This window comes from Mobula birostris, chromosome 2 (genome assembly GCF_030028105.1).
Source record: "Mobula birostris isolate sMobBir1 chromosome 2, sMobBir1.hap1, whole genome shotgun sequence".
In the NCBI taxonomy this organism is placed as follows: Eukaryota; Metazoa; Chordata; class Chondrichthyes; order Myliobatiformes; family Myliobatidae; genus Mobula; species Mobula birostris.
In genome coordinates, this window is record NC_092371.1 from 179,580,435 (window position 1) to 179,599,992 (window position 19,558).

Consider the following 19,558-nt stretch of genomic DNA (forward strand, 5'->3'; position numbering starts at 1 on the left):
TAACTCTCTGCCCAATGAAAGATTCAGGAGAGATCGGTGGGGTCAGGTTTCTGAAGGGCAGTAGTCTGGTTTGGGGTTTTTTGGCAAGAGCTGCTGAATGGGGCACAGGGGAAGATGCTGCAGAATGCCATTCAAAGAAGAACCGGTTGTAAGAAGTGCTTTGCACAGATGAATGGCTCCAAGGAGGAAGTGCCAGTACTCCTGAGAGACCAGCTCATTTGAGATGGTCTTTCAGGGAAGTTCGAACTGTGGCTTGTGTCTTTCACACAGAATGTAGGTTCAGTTTGCCAGTAAAGCGATACAACCGACTACTCCAGAAATGAGCTCACCAGGCTGGTTTAACTGTAATGGGCCCTTTTATTTTTCTCTTCATTTTCTTCTGTAATTGTAAATTTGGTAAATATATTTGTTTACAATTTTATACTGGTGTATGATCTGTTAATTTGCAGGCAAACGATAACTTTGCATGGAGCAGTATTTACACAGCATTCACTACAATGCTCCTTAAAATATTAACTACACAACACTCCTCCCTGTTTAGCTATGAACTCCAACTTAATGAAGATCGCATCCCAACTATATACACAGTATATATTATATACAGACATCCATAGCATCATAAATTTTTCAATTGTCCCATTCAGGCCTGAGGTTTAATTGCTGTAGAGGATTTCTTACTCTGGTGGGATAATGTTTTTCCTGACAAGGGGATCACTGTGCTTAGCAGGTGAGACTTGGGCTTGTGAAAACAATCTCAGCTTCTGGGCCCTCCTCCATGGCAGTTGTAGGAGTTGACTCTGAGACTGCAAGAAGTGATTGTGACAGCAGTAGACATCTTCTTTTCTTCCTTTTCTTCTAGTTTGTGCACCTTGATCTTTGTGAAACCCCCAGTTTCCTTGGCTGCACAAGTCTAGGGAAAACAGAGACAGAAACTGAGACAGCTCTCCCGCTCCAAACCTCAGTTTGTGGGGATGCGGTATAATTTGCTACCCTGTTACAAATTAGTGCTATGAAATAACAGCCACACGTGCACAAGTTGGAGCTCATCTTGAATTTCACTGTCATTCAGGCACTGGGCCCTCGGTCAGTGTGAAAGCCTGCTGAACGTCGCTCACAATCCATCTTGAACAAACGAGTCTCCCACCAGATTGTATCCTACGACCGGTTCTCCTTAGTATCTTCTCTCTTCATCTCCCGCCGAACCGAGAAAGAACCCCAAGACCAACCTGAGTGTCCGTCACCAAGAAAAACCTCCCCCTAACTGGATGGCACACATTCCACATCATCCCTTATCCTTAACAATAACCCAAACAGGCTGAAAGCAGAACAACAGGAATTCTGCAGATGCTGGAAATTCAAGCAACACACATCAAAGTTGCTGGTGAACGCAGCAGGCCAGGCAGCATCTCTAGGAAGAGGTGCAGTCGACGTTTCAGGCCGAGACCCTTCGTCAGGACTAACTGAAGGAAGAGTGAGTAAGGGATTTGAAAGTTGGAGGGGGAGGGAGAGATCCAAAATGATAGGAGAAGACAGGGGGGGGAGGGATGGAGCCAAGAGCTGGACAGGTGATAGGCAAAAGGGGATATGAGAGGATCATGGGACAGGAGGTCCGGGAAGAAAGACGGGGGGGGGGGACCCAGAGGATGGGCAAGAGGTATATTCAGAGGGACAGAGGGAGAAAAAGGAGAGTGAGAGAAAGAATGTGTGCATAAAAATGAGTAACAGATGGGGTACGAGGGGGAGGTGGGGCCTTAGCGGAGGTTAACGGGATCCAACGGGATCCCACCACTAAGCACATCTTTCCCTCCCCCCCCCTGCATTCCGCAGGGATCGCTCCCTACACAACTCCCTTGTCCATTCGTCCCCCCCATCCCTCCCCACTGATCTCCCTCCTGGCATTTATCCGTGTAAGCGGAACAAGTGCTACACATGCCCTTACACTTCCTCCCTTACCACCATTCAGGGCCCCAAACAGTCCTTCCAGGTGAGGCGACACTTCACCTGTGAGTCGACTGGGGTGATATACTGCGTCCGGTGCTCCCGATGTGGCCTTTTATATATTGGCGAGACCCGACGCAGACTGGGAGGCCGCTTTGCTGAACATCTATGCTCTGTCCGCCAGAGAAAGCAGGATCTCCCAGTGGCCACACATTTTAATTCCACATCCCATTCCCATTCTGACATGTCCATCCACGGCCTCCTCTACTGTAAAGATGAAGCCACACTCAGGTTGGAGGAACAACACCTTATATTCCATCTGGGTAGCCTCCAACCTGATGGCATGAACATCGACTTCTCTAACTTCCGCTAAGGCCCCACCTCCCCCTCGTACCCCATCTGTTACTCATTTTTATGCACACATTCTTTCTCTCACTCTCCTTTTTCTCCCTCTGTCCCTTTGAATATACCTCTTGCCCATCCTCTGGGTCCCCCTCCCCCCCCCGTCTTTCTTCCCGGACCTCCTGTCCCATGATCCTCTCGTATCCCCTTTTGCCTATCACCTGTCCAGCTCTTGGCTCTATCCCTCCCCCTCCTGTCTTCTCCTATCATTTTGGATCTCCCCCTCCCCCTCCAACTTTCAAATCCCTTACTCATTCTTCCTTCAGTTAGTCCTGACGAAGGGTCTCGGCCTGAAACGTCGACTGCACCTCTTCCCACAGATGCTGCCTGGCCTGCTGCGTTCACCAGCAACTTTGATGAAAGCAGAACAGACTGCTCTTACAGGACTGCTAAATGAAATAACCTACAGCATAACAGTAAAGAAGTGAACCAGGGCATTAAATTTGGAAGGTACTTTTGGTTCACTGGAATATTATCTTATTAATCCTTCTGTCGCTCCCTTTACGATCTGATCTCTCCTCTTGGTTTCCTCATCCACAACATCATCTGATGAATCCTCTGTTTTCATATCTCCATTGACTCCTTTCTTTTTGACCTTCCATTCATCCTGCAGGCTTTGGTCTTTGCATCTACTTTTAGAAGCAGCTGTTTGTCTCCCACTTGAAGTTCATACAATACTTTAATGCAGACGGAATAGGTTCTGGTTATTCATACTTGCAAAAACAGAATGATTGAAACTTTCCTAAAGCTCCTCATATTCGCTTACCAGTAGTTGTCTCAGCCAATCATGGCCCTACAATGCTGGTCTCCTGTTTTTAACACACCTAAGCCCAATATGGCTTGTTGGTTGTTATATTTCACAATTATAATTGTCATTCCCACAAGACTTATCTTTTCTCCAGTATAACTTCTTAGTTGGATATCTGCAGGCTTCAGCTTAGTATCTTTGAAATGTCGTTCAAACTCATTTTGTGGAATGACTGAAATAGCTGAACCAGTGTCCAACTCCATTTTAACTAATTTGCCATTCGCTTCTGGTGTTGGTCATATTGCTTGTCTATTGATAATTTTCACACTGTAAATCTTAAAGTTTCACAATCCTGTGTCACTCATCATTATCAGATTTTCATCAACAGCATACAGGTTAGTGTAGCTTTAGTCACCTACCTATAGGAAATATGTAAATAAGGTTAAAAGAGTACAGAGAAATTTACAAGGATGTTGCTGGAACTTCAGGACCTGATTTATAGGGAAACCTTGAATAGGTTAGGACTTTATTTCGTGGAGCATAGGAGAATATAGGGGGTTTGATAGAGGTATACAAAATCATGAGGGCTATAGATAGGGTAAATGCAAGCAAACCTTTTCCACTGAGGTTGGGTGGGACTAGAACTAGAGGTAATGGGTTAAGGGTAAAAGGTGAGAAGTTTAAGGGGAACACGAGGGTAAGCTTCTTCACTCAGAGGGTCACAAGAGTGTGGAATGAGCTGCCAGCACAAGTGGTGCATATAAGCTCGATCTCAATGTTTAAGAGAAGTTTGGATAGGTACATGACTAGTTATGCTATGATCTGGGTGCAGGTCAATGGGAGTTGGCAGTTTAAATGGTTAGATGGGCCATAAAGCCTGTTTCTGTGCTGTACTTTTCTATGACTCCATCTCTAAAAGAGACGGAAGAACAATGTAGGAGCCATATATCTGCTTTGCATGTTTACTATGGTAACTAGTCTATTGAGTGGGGGGGGCATAGTAAAAGCAAAGGTAATAAGTTATGTTTTGTTGATTATTTCATGGTAGTTTGTAGCCTGGGACTGGTGGAGGTCGTATCTTTTGCTGACCGCTAAGATAATGCTCAATAGTGCTAATTGCTTATTGCTAATGAAGGATCAAATGAAGGGTTTGAGTTTTGGAGCAATCATTGGAGCCGTGGGCACATCACACAAGTATAACAGTCCATATGGTCGCAGGAAAACAACAACCATTTTTTTTTGATTTTGGATTAGTTTTGCCGCTACAGATGACTTTTTAAGAGGTTTAGGAAATCGTGAGGGGAACAGATAATATGAAATACCCAAAGTCTCCAGGGCTTTTCCCCAGGCCAAGGGACTCCAAAACTAGGGGACATACTTGCACCAGTCACATCCCTCTTTACATCCGTGGCACAACCTTTCATGTTCCCAGAATATGGTCCTACACTATCAAGAAAGATCACCAACAGTTCTACTTTCTGCGGAGGCTGAAGAGAGCCAGACTATGCACATCCATACTCACAGCCTTCTTCAGATGCACAGTAAAAAGCATCCTAACATGTTGCATCACTTCTTAATACAGAAATTGCACTACGACAGACAGCAAGCCTCTACAACAGGTTGTCAAAATGCCCAACACATCACCAGCACTAGACATCAAAGACATTTATACAGAAAGGTGCCAGAAAATGGTCAGCAATATCATGAACGATCCCACTGACTCTGCTGATGGACTGTCTGTCTCTCTCCCATCAGGGTGGAGGCTAGTTAGCATCCACCTGAGCACCACCAGACTCAATTACAATTACTTTCCCCAAGCAGTAAGAGTGATCAACACCTCCACCCAATAACCCACCCCACCACACGCCTTCACAACATCCACTTTATAATTTTCTGTCAGTGTCACCTACTTATAGACATTCCTGTACCTAGTGCCACTTTATGGACATGCAATCAATCTATGTAAACTATCTCATGTATTTATAATTACTGTGTTTATTTATTATTGTGTTCTTTATATTATTGTGCTTCTCTTGTGCTACACGATCTGGAGTAACAATTATTTTGTTCTCCTTTACACTTGTGTACTGAAAATGACATTAAACAATCTTGATCTGCAGTGAGATTTAAAAGTTATAAGTTACCAGAGGAAGTGGTAGAATTGGGAACAATTACATGATTTGAATGCCATTTGAATAACCTGTACAGGAAAAGTTTAGAGGATCATGAACCAATCATAGCCAAGTGGGACTACCTCAGTTTGTTCAGCACAGACGCGATGGATTTAAAGATTTGTTTCGGTGGTGTATACCTCTCATTTTATAACACAAAGATACAGAGAATATCAGAGTTTAAAAATAGAGGGATCAAGCAATAAGAAGGAAAATGTTTAGCGAGTTGCTATAATCTGGATACTTCACCAGGAAGGGTGGTGGAAGCAGATACTAAACCAGATTCAAGTATATTGTAGGGAAAATACAAGGTGAACCTAACTGGAAAGCACTTGGAGCAAAGAACTGAGTTGTGTAAAATGATGTAATTCAACAAATCGTACTTTCACTTATGCCAACTACATAATATAATTCAACATAAATGATACACCGCACAAACATAATACATTTTTTTAAAAACAAGTAATCCTCCAAAGAACACTACGGGACTTACTCTTTAAGGGAAGTTCTCCAGTAAAGTATCGAATCGAATCTCAAACCATCCACCAATGTCTACTTCGCTCCTCTTCTCGACTCACCTGAGTTATCTGAACACCTGTCCACCTCCCAATGAGCAGTCAGCGGGCCTCAACTTAGCTATCCGTCAAACTGCCATAAAGGTCACATATCCACAGGTAGTTGTAGCTAATTTTACCATGTTTTCCTATTTTATAAAGTGATATATGATAATATGCAGCCAATACCGATTTAACCGCGGAAGTACATTAGGCTAATTGATCAGGCAAGACGGAAGGCACCATAGGCTTGGCGAGGACCCAGTGAAGATGGCGGAACGCTCTGTTCTTTTCGTCTGTTTGGGTAAATAATCCTTATTTGTTAGATACCTTGTAGTGCTTATATTCACATACACTTTTTGTTTACGGCGCCCTGTTTATCAGGCGGATGGTGATTATCGGTTACCGAGCAGCCAACGAGCCTCAGAATTTTGAAGGATGAATGGGTTGGGGATCTCATTGAGAACTATCGGATTTTGAAAGGCCTCGTTAAGTGGATGTGGAGAGGATGTTTCCTATGGTGGGGGAGTGTTGGACCAGAGGGTACAGTCTCAGAATAGAGGGACGTCCATTTAGAACGGAGATGAGGAATTTCTTACGCCAGAGAGTGGTGAATCTACGGATTCATTACAGTATTTTGTGCGTGTTCATTGCCATAGGTGGGTATGGAGGTCATGTCATTGTATATATTTAGGGCGGAAGCTGATTAGTTCTTGATTAGTCAAGGTGGGAAAGGTTACGGACAGAAGGCTGGAGAATGGGGGAGGGGTGGTTGAAAAGGAAATGCATCAGGCATAATGAAACTGGACAGCAGACTCGTTAAGCCGAATGGCCTAATTCAGCTCCTTTGTCTTATGGTCTTATAACGGTGAGGTCCCGCAGAGCAGTTGGGAGCCGCCTTCGCATGCGGAAAGTTAAATTTAAACGGGTGCTAACGTCCCGTTCAGGCCAGTCGACCAGTAGGAGGTATTGTTCCCAGACGACGTTGTATCGAGGTCCTTTCGGCTCTCTCGACGATCCAGAGATGTACATCTTTAACATGTGCCGGACGATGCTGAGGATGTTTTACGAGTCTGTAGTAGCCAGTGCGATCATGTTTGCTGTTGTGTGCTGGGGCAGCAGGCTGAGGGTGGCAGACACCAACAGAAACAACAAACTCATTTGTAAGGTTAGTGATGTTGTGGGGATGGAACTGGACTCTCTGACAGTGGTGTCTGAAAAGAGGATGCTGTCTAAGTTGCATGCCATCTTGGTCAATGTCTCCCATCCACTACATAATGTACTGGGTGGGCACAGGAGTACATTCAGCCAGAGACTCATTCCACCGAGATGCAACACAGAGCATCATAGGAAGTCATTCCTGCCTGTGGCCATCAAACTTTACAACTCCTCCCTTGGAGGGTCAGACATCCTGAGCCAATAGGCTGGTCCTCGATTTATTTCATAATTTACTGGCATAATTTACATATTACTATTTAACTATTTATGGTTCTATTACTATTTATTATTTATGGAGCAACTGTAACGAAAACCAGTTTCCCCTGGAATTAATAAAGTATGACTATGACTACATGGATCACCCTGGCCAATGTCTGCCCTTTAGTGAAACAGTTCATACCCAGATGCAGAAGGACCTGGACAATATCCAGGCTTGGGCTAACACGTGCTGAGTAATATTCGAGCCACTCAAGTGCCAGGTAATGATCATTTCTAACCAGCGTCCCTTGACATTCAGTGGAATCACCATCACTAAATCCCCTACGATCCATATCCTGGGTGTTACCATTGATAGGAAATTTAACTGGTCTGGCTATATAAACACCATGACTACCATAGCAGGTCAAAGGCTAGGAATCCTGCGGCTTGTAACTCACCTCCCAATTCTCCAAAGCCTATCCATGATTCTACAAGGCTCAGGTCAGGAGTGTAATGGAATACTTACTGCTCGCTTGGATGAGTGCAAATCCATCAACATTCAAGAAGCTTGACACCATTCAGTACAAGGCAGTCCACTTGCTTGCTACCCCTTCTACAAGCATCCAATCCTTCCACTATTGACGAATAGTTGCAGCAGTGTGTACTATCTACAAGATGCACTGGAACAACACACCAAAGTTCCTAAGGCAGCTCCTTCCAGACCCACGACCACTAACATCTAGAAGGATAAGAACTGCAGATACCTGGGAACACCATCACTTGGAAATCCCCCTGTAAGTCAATCACGATATGTTTTTTGGAAACAAATCGCCGTTCTTTCATTGTCGCTGGGTCAAAATCATGGAATTCCCTCCCTAACAGCACTGTGGGTGTGCCTGCACCTCAGGAACTGCAGTGGTTCAAGAAGGCAACTCATTACCACCTAAAGGGCAACTAGGGATGGGCAATAAATATTGGCTTAGCTAGTGACACCCTCGTAAATGAATAAAGTTTTGAAATGTCACTAACCGCTTTCTCAGTTTCCTGGGTGGAAATACTGAATTTAGATGTGTGTGTGTGCATGTGTGTGTATATATAATACACACAGACAGAGAATGGTGGATGCCTGGAACACAGAGAAAGGTCAGGCAAAAAATACAAAATACAAAGAAAAGCATGACTGAAAAGAAACGTCCACATCCAAAATGAGAAAACCTAGGCAACATTCTCCCTCTCCATAGCAGTGCAATCTCACCAGCGATTTTAAAAAGGGAGTCTATCCTCTGGCAGCAGAGATTGAAACACCAGCCGCTTGCTTTTTCAATCTCCTTCATCACTTTAATCAGCAAAATGAAATGGAACATCGGCTTGCACCCCATCACACAACGAGGTTCCCGTTCGCTGCCTCTGCCTCCCGGAATCCCCTCAGAGATTGCAGAGCGCTGAAACACTCAAATGATCTCCAAACTGCAAATCACAGGCTCCAGCAGTTCCAGAATCACATTCAAGTCGAAAAACATATGTAAAAGACATAAGAGGTGAAATATGTTGTTTCATAATCTATCCAGAAGATGTCAACAGAAGGAGCATTGTACACAGGTGCTATCTTGACCGGAAGTCAAATTCCAGTTGAGTTTCTGAAATGCCATCAATGACGGCACTTTCAAAGTACAGAGTAAAATGGAACATGCTCAAAGCACTCGGAAGGCAAGATAAGATCTGTGGAAAAAGTAGTTAATGTTTGGTGCAATAACAATTCAATAATGGGATAAGTCAATAAGCTTTTGCTTTTTTTCTTATTTATGTACTTTGCAAGTGTGTCATATGTAACTTCTGAGACTTGCTAAGATTTGTGAAAGGTACTATATTTGTTATAACTTTTAACAACTTATCTAGATCAGTGTTAAATACATTAATAAAACATTGTGCCCTGGGTTTTGGTGATACTGGATTATCACATTTTCTGGACTATGGGATGTTATTCCTGCGAATAACCAAAAACAATTTCTTACTTCAACTTTTTAGATATTACACAATATTACAATTTTCCTAGTGAATTTGATATGTCTAAAGGGAGTGCAGGAACCAAGGCACCAGTGAGTCTGAAGAAAACATTGGAAACATTACCAGATAAACCATGTCCTGAAATACCTAGCTTTCTAAATAGTTAAATTGTGGACTATCTGAGTTTCACTTTTGCTATTTGTAGCATGGTAAGCCACAAAAAAGGGAGTATTAGTCCCATTATTGGGGCAAAATTGAACATTACAAAGGAGGATATTAGGGCAAATAGAGTTGATTCTATCAACAACGGACAAAAAGCATCCAATCCTCTAACTTTATGCCTGAAGTAGCTTGGTTTGGATTATGTAAACCTATTTATTTGATTTGGGTCATTGATTTTTGAATAAATTCAAAAGTGTTGATGTGGTTTGTTCATTTTTTTGTGGTTTTAATTATTTTCTAAAATTTTGGATCGTTCATAATGTAAAGATTCTGATTTAAATTAAAAATTATTTGCAATATCTCTGGTTGACAGTAGTCCTTAAAACCAAGGGTGTGGTATGTCACCTTGATGGAGATGGCCGTCCTGATTAAGCTAGAGAGGGTCCAGAATGCATTCACAAGGATGTTGATAGATTAGAGGACTTGAGTTATAAGGACACTGGATAGATCAGAATTGATTATCCTGGAGCACAGCAGGCTGAGGGGTGTCCTTACAGAGCTTTATGAAATCATGCTGAACATCATGTTCCTTCATGTCCTCTGTAAGCACAGGCAAGGTTCTGGAGGAGTGGCAAGTGACTAATGTTTAACCTCTAATTAAGAAGGGGACAAGAGAAAATTCTAGAAACTATAGGCTGGTGAATCTTATGTCAGTTGTAGGGAAATTGCTGGAGAAAATTCTTGGGCACTTGGAAACCCTTGGTCTAATTAGGGAGGGCCAGCATGGCCTTGTGCGGTGCAAATCATGTCTTATCAACTTGGTTGAGGTTCTTCACAAGGAAACGAGAGATTGATGAAGGTACAACAGTGCATGTTGTCTACCTGGATTTTAGTAAGGCATTTGACAAAGTCCCTCATGGGAGACTAACCCAGAAGATTAGAATGCATGGGATCCGTGGCAAATTGGCTGCTTGGATTCAGAGTTGGCTTGCCCAGAGAAGACAGGGACTTATTCGAGCTGGAGGTCTTTAAGTAGCGTTCTGCAGGAATCTGTGCAGGGACCTCTGCGGTTTGTGATGTATATAAATGACGTAGGTAAAAATGTAGATGGATGAGTCAGTAAGTTTGCGGATGATACCAAGATTGGTGGAGTTGTGGATAGTGTAGAAGACTGGCAAAGTACACAGGCGATATAGATCTTTTATAGATATGGGCCGAAAAATGGCAGATGGAGTTTAACTCATAAATGTGAAGTGTTGCACCTTTTGGATGGTAAATGCAAGGAGACAGTACACTGTTAAGGGCAAGACCCTTAAAGAGTGTTGCTGAGCAGAGAGATCATGGGGTCCAAGTTCATAGCTCCAAGAAAGTGGTTACACAGGTCAATAGGGTGAAGAAGGCTTATAGGATGCTTGTTTTATTTATTGAGGCATTGAGTTTAAAAGTCAAGAGGTTATGTTACAACTTCATGGAATTCTGGTTAGGTCACCTTTAGAGTCGCCCCATTGTTGAAGGATGAGAAATGGTTTTCCAGGATCCTACCTGGTTTAGAGGGCATGTGCTATCATGAGAGGCTGGACAAACTTGGGTTGTCTTCTTTGGAGCAGTGGAGACTGAGGAGAGATCTGATTAAGGTTTATACGATTGTGTGAGGCATAGATAACGTAAACAGGGAGTATCCTTTCCCAGGGTAGAAATATCTAATACCGGAGGGTATGCATTGAAGATGAGAGGGGTAGGTTCAAAGGCGATGTGAGGAGTAATTTTTTTACTCGAGTAGTAGATGCCTGGAATGTGCTGCCTAGTAGAGGCAAATACATTAGAGGCTTTTAAGAGATGTTTAAATAGGCAAGTGAATATGAAAAGATGAAGGAATATGGACATTGTGTATGTAACCCTTTCGCCATGGGGTCAGAATGAGTTAACTATTTTTGTTAATACAGAACTCGACAATGCATTGGAATATTGATGAGAAGGCCATTTCCAGTAATATGTCCAGGGTAAATACAAAACATAAAGCGCAGAATCGGATATCGCTATGACGATTGTACGTTCTAGTATCAATAAAGTATAAAGTATAATGAATGTTCCTTTAAGGGAAAGTAGTATTGTTACTTATATGAATACGTGCAAGTTCACTGTTTCCCGGAAACCAATAATTTAACTCACACGAGTATAAGCTTAGATTAAAGTTGCAATGACAAACTATTTTAAACTGTAATAACGAAAAAGGCCCTATATAAGCCTAAGGTGTGTACATTTTAGCTAGTCAGGCACAACATTGTGGGCCACAGGGCCTGCTCCTGTGCTGTTCTGTTCTATGTTCTATAAATAACACAGATGGTCGCAGTCTATTTACCAGTGGAGGCTAAAACCAGAGGGCATAGACTTAAGGTGAGAAGGGAAAGATATACAGTACACCTGAGGATCAACATTTTCCACATGGTGGTTGAATGATCTGAGGAATGAGCTACTTGAGGATATGGGTATCTTTATAGTGTTTGAAAATATTGGATATGGTAGGAAAACCTTGGGGGGATTTAGACCCATTGCAGCAAAGAAGAGGAGTTCAAGAACAAAATCTTGGTCAACATGGACAAGTTGGGCTGGAGGACTTATTTCCATGCTGGAAGTCTCTGTGACTCATTGAACTGCCATTATTTAATTTCTGAATGATTCCCCATAGGTTGTGCACAGCAGGTCAGTTTATCCTTGTCGGATGTGGCCATCGGGTCAGCCTGGAGAGAGAAAACAGTGTCTTGGTTTCAAATGGCTGATTTGGTAGATACTAGAAAAAGCAAGTTACCCAAAGTTGGAGAATTTAATGTTAAATCCAGAAAAATGTAATGTTTCAAGGATAGGGTAACAGAGTTATGCAGCTTGGAAATAAGTCTTATGACCCAACATGCCCATACCAATCAAGATGCCTTCCTAAATTAATCAGTTTTCTTCCATTTCACCTTTATCTCTCGATACTTTATCCAAGAACCTGTCCAAATGTCTTTTAAATATTATAATTATACATGTTTCTATCACTTCCTCTGGCAGATTGTTCCACATGCCCACTCAATACCTCTATGATTTTAACAGTTTGCCTCTTTCCTCTCAGCCTTAACTATCGGCAAGATTTTGACTCCTACTCTGGGATAAAAGGAAAGTGATTTTCTTTAAGTCGAAGAGAATTACCTCGACACGGTTTTATCCCCCCTTGTTCAATCCCTTCCGACCTATGTTCGTGACACTTCTCACGCTCTTAAACTTTTCGATTATTTTAAGTTCCCTGGCTCCCACCGCTTTATTTTCACCATGGATGTCCAGTCCCTATATACTTCCATCCCCCATCAGGAAGGTCTCAAAGCTCTACGCTTCTTTTTGGATTCCAGACCTAATCAGTTCCCCTCTACCACCACTCTGCTCCGTCTAGCGGAATTAGTCCTTACTCTTAATAATTTCACCTTTGGCTCCTCCCACTTCCTCCAAACTAAAGGTGTAGCTATGGGCACCCGTATGGGTCCTAGCTATGCCTGCCTTTTTGTAGGGTTTGTGGAACAATCTATGTTCCGTGCCTATTCTGGTATCTGTCCCCCACTTTTCCTTTGCTACATCGACGACTGCATTGGCGCTGCTTCCTGCATGCATGCAGAACTCGTTGACTTTATTAACTTTGCCTCCAACTTTCACCCTGCCCTCAAGTTTACCTGGTCCATTTCCGACACCTCCCTCCCCTTTCTAGATCTTTCTGTCTCTGTCTCTGGAGACAGCTTATCCACTGATGTCTACTGTAAGCCTACTGACTCTCACAGCTATCTGGACTATTCCTCTTCTCACCCTGTCTCTTGCAAAAACGCCATCCCCTTCTCGCAATTCCTCCGTCTCCGCCACATCTGCTCTCAGGATGAGGCTTTTCATTCTAGGACGAGGGAGATGTCTTCCTTTTTTAAAGAAAGGGGCTTCCTTTCCTCCACTATCAACTCTGCTCTTAAACGCATCTCCCCCATTTCACGTACATCTGCTCTCACCATCCTCCCGCCACCCCACTAGGAATAGGGTTCCCCTGGTCCTCACCTACCACCCCACCAGCCTCCGGGTCCAACATATTATTCTCCGTAACTTCCGCCACCTCCAACGGGATCCCACCACTAAGCACATCTTTCCCTCTTCCCCCCCCCCCCCCGCATTCCGCAGGGATCGCTCCCTACGCAACTCCCTTGTCCATTCGTCCCCCCCCATCCCTCCATCCCTCCCCACTGATCTCCCTCCTGGCACTTATCCGTGTAAGTGGAACAAGTGCTACACATGCCCTTACACTTCCTCCCTTACCACCATTCAGGGCCCCAAACAGTCCTTCCAGGTGAGGTGACACTTCACCTGTGAGTCGGTTGGGGTGATATACTGCGTCCGGTGCTCCCGATGTGGCCTTTTATATATTGGCGAGACCCGACGCAGACTGGGAGGCCGCTTTGCTGAACATCTATGCTCTGTCCGCCAGAGAAAGCAGGATCTCCCAGTGGCCACACATTTTAATTCCACATCCCATTCCCATTCTGACATGTCTATCCACGGCCTCCTCTACTGTAAAGATGAAGCCACACTCAGGTTGGAGGAACAACACCTTATATTCCGTCTGGGTAGCCTCCAACCTGATGGCATGAACATCGACTTCTCTAACTTCCGCTAATGCCCCACCTCCCCCTTGTATCCCATCTGTTACTTATTTTTATACACACATTTTTTCTCTCACTCTCCTTTTTCTCCCTCTGTCCCTCTGAATATACCTCTTGCCCATCCTCTGGGTCCCCCCCGCCCCCTTGTCTTTCTTCCCGGACCTCCTGTCCCATGATCCTCTCGTATCCCTTTTGCCTATCACCTGTCCAGCTCTTGGCTCCATCCCTCCCCCTCCTGTCTTCTCCTATCATTTTGGATCTCCCCCTCCCCCTCCAACTTTCAAATCCCTTACTCACTCTTCCTTCAGTTAGTCCTGACGAAGGGTCTCGGCCTGAAACGTCGACTGCACCTCTTCCTAGAGATGCTGCCTGGCCTGCTGCGTTCACCAGCAACTTTTATGTATGTTGCTTGATTTTCTTTAAGGCTGTGTTGGGCCTTGTAACAGTTTAGGTGCCTACAGACAGGTGAGTCACGGTGGGAATAGAATGGAAGAATTGAAGTGAAAAGTTAAAGTGCAGTAGAGTGAAAATGTGGAATTGAAATATAATGCTGGAAATGCTCATCAGGTCAGAGAGCATTTGTGAAAATGGTAACTGAGTTGATGTTTCATGTCCAAGACCTTACATCCAAAACTCTCTTTCTCTTTCTACAGATATTGCCTGACCTATTGAGTGTTTCCAGCCTTGTTCTGTTCCTTATTGAGAACTAACAAGATGAGCAACCGGAAACTCTGTACTGACAACAGTGGTATCATCAGTGTATGATGGTGTTTGAGCTATGTCTAGCCACAATCATGAATTCGGAGCATTGGGCTGAGCACATATCCTTAAACGGTAACCAAAGAGTTGTCATAACTGGCCTTTAACTTGTCTTCTGATGAGGAAGTCAAGGATCTAATTTCAGAGCTGTTCCTGTATCATTGAGTGTGTGCCTTCAGGCTCCTGGATCTCCTTTCTAATGTTAGCAATGAGAACAGGGCATTTCCTGGGTGATGGGGGTCCTTAATAATAGATGCCATTTTTTTTGAGGCATCACTTCTTGTAGATGTCACAAATGCTGGGAAGAATATTGCCCATGATGCAGCTAACTGAGTTTACAAGTATCTGCAGCTTATTTCGATCCTGTGTAGTGGTTCTGCCCCCCCCCCATAACAGACAGTGATGCAGCCATTTAGATTGCTCTCCACAGTATATCTGTAGAAATTTGCGAGTGTCTTTGGTGACATACCAAATCTCCTCAAGCTCCTAATGAAGTATAGCCGCTGTCATGCCCTCTTTATAATTTCATCAGTATGTTGGGCCCAGGATAGATCCTCAAAAATGCTCACCCTTTCCACTTCTGATCCTTCTGAGGACTGATGCGTGTTCCCTCGCCTTACCTTTTCTGAAGTCCGCAACAGTTCGTTGGTCTTACTGACATTGAGTACAAGGCTGTTGCTGCAACACTACTTAAACTAGCTGATATATCTCACTCCTGTACACCCTTTCAGCACCATCTGGAATTCTGCTAACAATAGTTGTATTATCAGCAAATTTATGGATGGTATCTGAGCTGTGCCTGGCTACACTGTGATGGGTGGAGAGAGAGTAGGGCGGTGGCCTATGCAAATATCCCTGAGGTACACCAGTGTTGATTGCCAGTGAGGTACAGATGATATCTCCAATCCGTACAGACTTGTGTACAATTCAGAGAGGTGAGAAGAGAGAATGTCTAGGATGGGTGGGGTCTTTGATTATGCTTGCTTCTTTATTGAGGCAGTGAGAAGTAGAGACAGAATCCATAAAGAGGGGCTGGTTTCTGTGTTGTGCTGAGCTGTGTCCACAGCTCTCTGCAGTTTCTTGTGGTCATGTGCAAAGCACTTTTCATACCAAGTCGTTATGCATTCAGATAGAATGCTTTCTACGATGCATTGATTTAAAATAAAAATTTGTAAGGTTGATGGGAATCTGCCAAGTTTCTTTTGCCACCTGAGGAAGTAGAGACATGGGTGAGTTTTCCTGATTGTGGCATCAATGTGCCTGGACGAGGATTCCGTTACAACTAATGTTCACTCTTAGGAACTTGAAGCTCTCAACCTGAAAACCATTGAAGTGGACGGAACATGTGTTCTGTTCCCCTTCCCACAGCGAAAGACCAGCTCTTTTGTTAATACGGAAGAAAGGCTGTTGTCGTGACAACATGTTAGTCAGTTTCTTGTACACCCTATCCTCGTTATATGTGAGGGATACGTTCCTCGAAGTTGATGCATAATGTGAATAATTATTTAAATGAAGAAAATAGGGATGAGCTGCAGAGGACTTCCTAAATATGTTTTGTCTGTAATTTATGCACATTTTCATACCAATACGACATAAAAGCAGTACTACAAGACAATATTTGTATTTAATCAATTTAAGGTAATATTCAATGTAATAAATCATAGAAAGTTAACATCGTCTGGTGCATAGTACTCACCAACAGTGGCAGGTGTGTTCGCTCTGGGAGATGAGTGGTTGTTGTGGTGTCGGGCAGCTTTACAGGGATAAGGTAGATGGTTGTGGTCATCAGGATCATATCAAGCACAACAAGGGGTGAAGGAAGACTCACAGAACCCTTGGAACTGCCGGCAGCAGAAGATTACCGTGATTTGAATAAAGTGGTGAGGGTTGTTTGCTTGGCAGTATTTTGTTTTCAGCATAAATTTGCTTGTAGGGAAGAAGGGTTGGCGGCAGGGAACGACTGAAATGCTGACTCCTTTCTAAACTTGGGTCCATGTCCATCGCCATTTGTGCCAAGTGTTCCAACTTCTACCATTCCCTCACTGTTGGTAAACTCCTGGGATTTTCAAAATCGTCTGTTGCTTGCAGCATCTGAGAGATAGTTTGCTGTAAAAAAAAACGTACGCCTTGAATGTGGGTCACACCAGTCGAGTGGTTGAATCAGCGATTTTGTGTTAGGCGGCAGGAAACGCACTGTTACGTTAGGATGAATGCTGTCCAAATGTTTAGGATGGGCTGGCGCATTGTCAAGCAACAAAAGAACTTTAAAGGCAAGATTCTGTTCCCGGCAGTAGCGTCCCAGAGCTGTGTTACCTTTAGCTGATGCCATGCTGTTTATAATTTCCAACTTTTTTTCAAGTATTAAAGTGGTTCTCTGCCGCTTGGCTGACGGCCCAAGATGTGACATCCGGCGCTTAGGATGCATTGTTAAATATTTCAAGCGCAACATCACTGCACCGTAGGTAAAACCAACAAAAGTTTAAGATCGCGCATCCACACCTTGCCAAAACCAATGCGAGAGTGGCGGGAGTAAAATTGTGAGGTGCACGCACCTGACTTGTATTGGCGGGAAAGCGGTGCTTCTCGTCCCAACAGTGAGACCGTGTGGGGTGCGCAAGTGACTTGTATTGGCAGGAAGGCAGTGCTCCTCGCATAACTGTGAATTTTGGACGCATGTAACGAGACATTGGTAGAAATGGGTTCCTTGCATAACTGTGAATCCGCATAGTCTGAAGACGCGTAGAAGGAGGATAGGGTGTACTCCCAATTCAACATTTTTCAAGATATTGTGCATTATGATAGTGGTATCAGCTGCAGACTTGTAGCTAAAGTTAGAGCAAAATCTGACCATACAGTCACAATCTTCCAACTGTACAGGTTTGTCCAGTTTGGGGTTGGGGTAGAAGGAATCTTGGGGTATTTGAGCAATTTAGTTTACTATTAATCATTGCATTCTTGTAGTTTTAGAAAATAGTGAATCAAAGTTTTAATCATGCTCCTAACAGAATAATTTGTGTTTAGAAATGATTAAGATTAGTTTTTGTTTTATTGTAACTTTTGTATAAATGGCAGCGATATTCAATATTCTTTGAGGCAGCTTATCCAGGGAGGTATGCTTGGGGCCTGCCAAAGTTTTATTTTAAGTATCTTTGAGAACTGTGTTACAGCTGCCAATGTGGTGCTGGCAGTATTAGGCCTTCCCTTTTGAACAGTTGGAATATATTTAGGGAGGAATTTCCTGTAGGAAATTGTACACATAACTTAGGGAGTCTGTGCTGCTGTCACCACTGAACACAGATGGTTTGTTATTGACTGTATGTAGCTTGCTCATTTTTTTTGTAACATCCACGATTAAAGTGCTTTTGTTTTTGTATTGTGCAGTTAGTAGTAGGTTAACTGAGAGCTTGTATTTACTGTTCTCAAAGAAGGTGAATCTAGCACATTAAGAAACACTTTAGATCAAAGAAGACGAAATAAAATATTTCTTAATACAAGGAGATGAGGAGTTGGAGAAGTCGAGAGATTTGGGTATTATGTGAATGAACTACCAAGATTTAGGGCTTGGGGTACTTTTCAGCAGGCTTTAGTCACTGCAATATATCCGGCACTTAGCTAATAAGTTAGGTGTAAGTGGAGCAGCCATTGCAGGAGTGGACCAGTGTTAGAATGCTTAATTTCAGGCTTGGGCACGAGAAGCGTAGGCACAGGAGGCGAAGGCTAATGTAAGTTTCTGGTTTGTTTGTTTGTTTCTTTGTCTGTTGGTGCACAGTTAATGCAGTGAGAATGGGTACAAGGTCAGTGGTGTTTTCTTCAGTGTGAGATGCAGGAACTCTGGGAGACCCTCCTTACAAACTGAGTTAGGAAACTGGTGCTGCAGCTAGATGACTGTCAGCTCATACAAGACATTGAGAAATGATAGACAGGAGCTACAGGCAACTAGTGGCCCTAAGTTGCAGGAGGCAAGTAGCTGGGTGACTGTCGACGAGGGAAAGGGAACACGCAGATAGTGCAGATAGATGACCCAGTGGTCATTCCTGCAATAACAGGTTTATCACATTGGATTCTTTTTTGGGAGGAGTGTGGGGAATCAATATACCAGGGGAAAGCTTCATGTACCAGCTCACTGGCACTGAGTCTGGCCCTGTGCCTCAAGAGGGAAGGGGGGAGAAGAGGAATGAGCTAGTGTTAGGGGATTCCATTGTTAGAAGAGAAAACAGGATTTTCTACAGACATCTAAGAGGCACCTGGATGGTATGTTGCCTACTTGGTCCCAGGGTCAGGGATGTCTCGGATTGAGTCCACAGCAGTCTAAAGAGGAAGGGTGAACAGCCGGAAGTCGTTGGTACCAATATGTACAGATGACATGGGTAGGAAAAGGAATGAGGTCCTCAAGAGAGAATATTGAGACTTGGTAGAAAGCTGAAAAGCAGGATCTTAAAAGATAGTAACCCCTGGATTGCTGCCTGTATCACATGCCAGTGAGGAATGATTTGGCAGATAAATGTGTGGCTGAGGAATTTGTGGAGAGGTTAGAGTTTCAGGTTTCTGAATCTTTGGGATCTCTTTTGGGAAAGCTATAACTCATGCAAATTGGATAGGTTGCACCTGAATCGTGGAGGACCAATGTCCTTTTCAGCAGTTTTGTTAGAGCTTTTGGGGAGAGTTTAAACTCATTAAATAGGAAATGGAGTGATAGGGCTGTGGACGAGTCAGTTGGTTGAGGTGTGTCTTCAAACTAAA

The 19,558-nt window shown here is 43.5% G+C and overlaps 2 protein-coding genes across 7 annotated transcripts in view; one reads left to right on the forward strand and one right to left on the reverse strand.

Annotated features, from left to right (window-relative positions):
• sh3yl1 (SH3 and SYLF domain containing 1) overlaps nucleotides 1-5,862 on the reverse strand; it is a 113,117-nt gene extending 107,255 nt beyond the window's left edge. For both annotated transcript variants that reach the window (XM_072278348.1, XM_072278338.1), the window contains exon 1: nucleotides 5,753-5,862. In XM_072278348.1, coding sequence (XP_072134449.1) covers nucleotide 5,753 — 1 coding nt within the window. In that variant the 5' untranslated portion in view covers nucleotides 5,754-5,862. The remainder of the gene's footprint in view (nucleotides 1-5,752) is intronic.
• Nucleotides 5,863-6,051: 189 nt separating this feature from the next.
• Nucleotides 6,052-19,558, forward strand: part of acp1 (acid phosphatase 1) — a 42,482-nt gene continuing 28,975 nt past the window's right edge. For 3 of the 5 annotated variants that reach the window (XM_072251147.1, XM_072251146.1, XM_072251150.1), the window contains exons 1-2: nucleotides 6,057-6,117; nucleotides 14,713-14,893. In XM_072251147.1, the coding sequence (XP_072107248.1) occupies nucleotides 14,821-14,893 (73 nt within the window). In that variant the 5' untranslated portion in view covers nucleotides 6,057-6,117; nucleotides 14,713-14,820. Of the gene's footprint in view, nucleotides 6,118-14,712; nucleotides 14,894-19,558 lie in introns of all 5 variants that reach the window. The other 2 variants (XM_072251149.1, XM_072251148.1) reach the window with 1 other exon arrangement.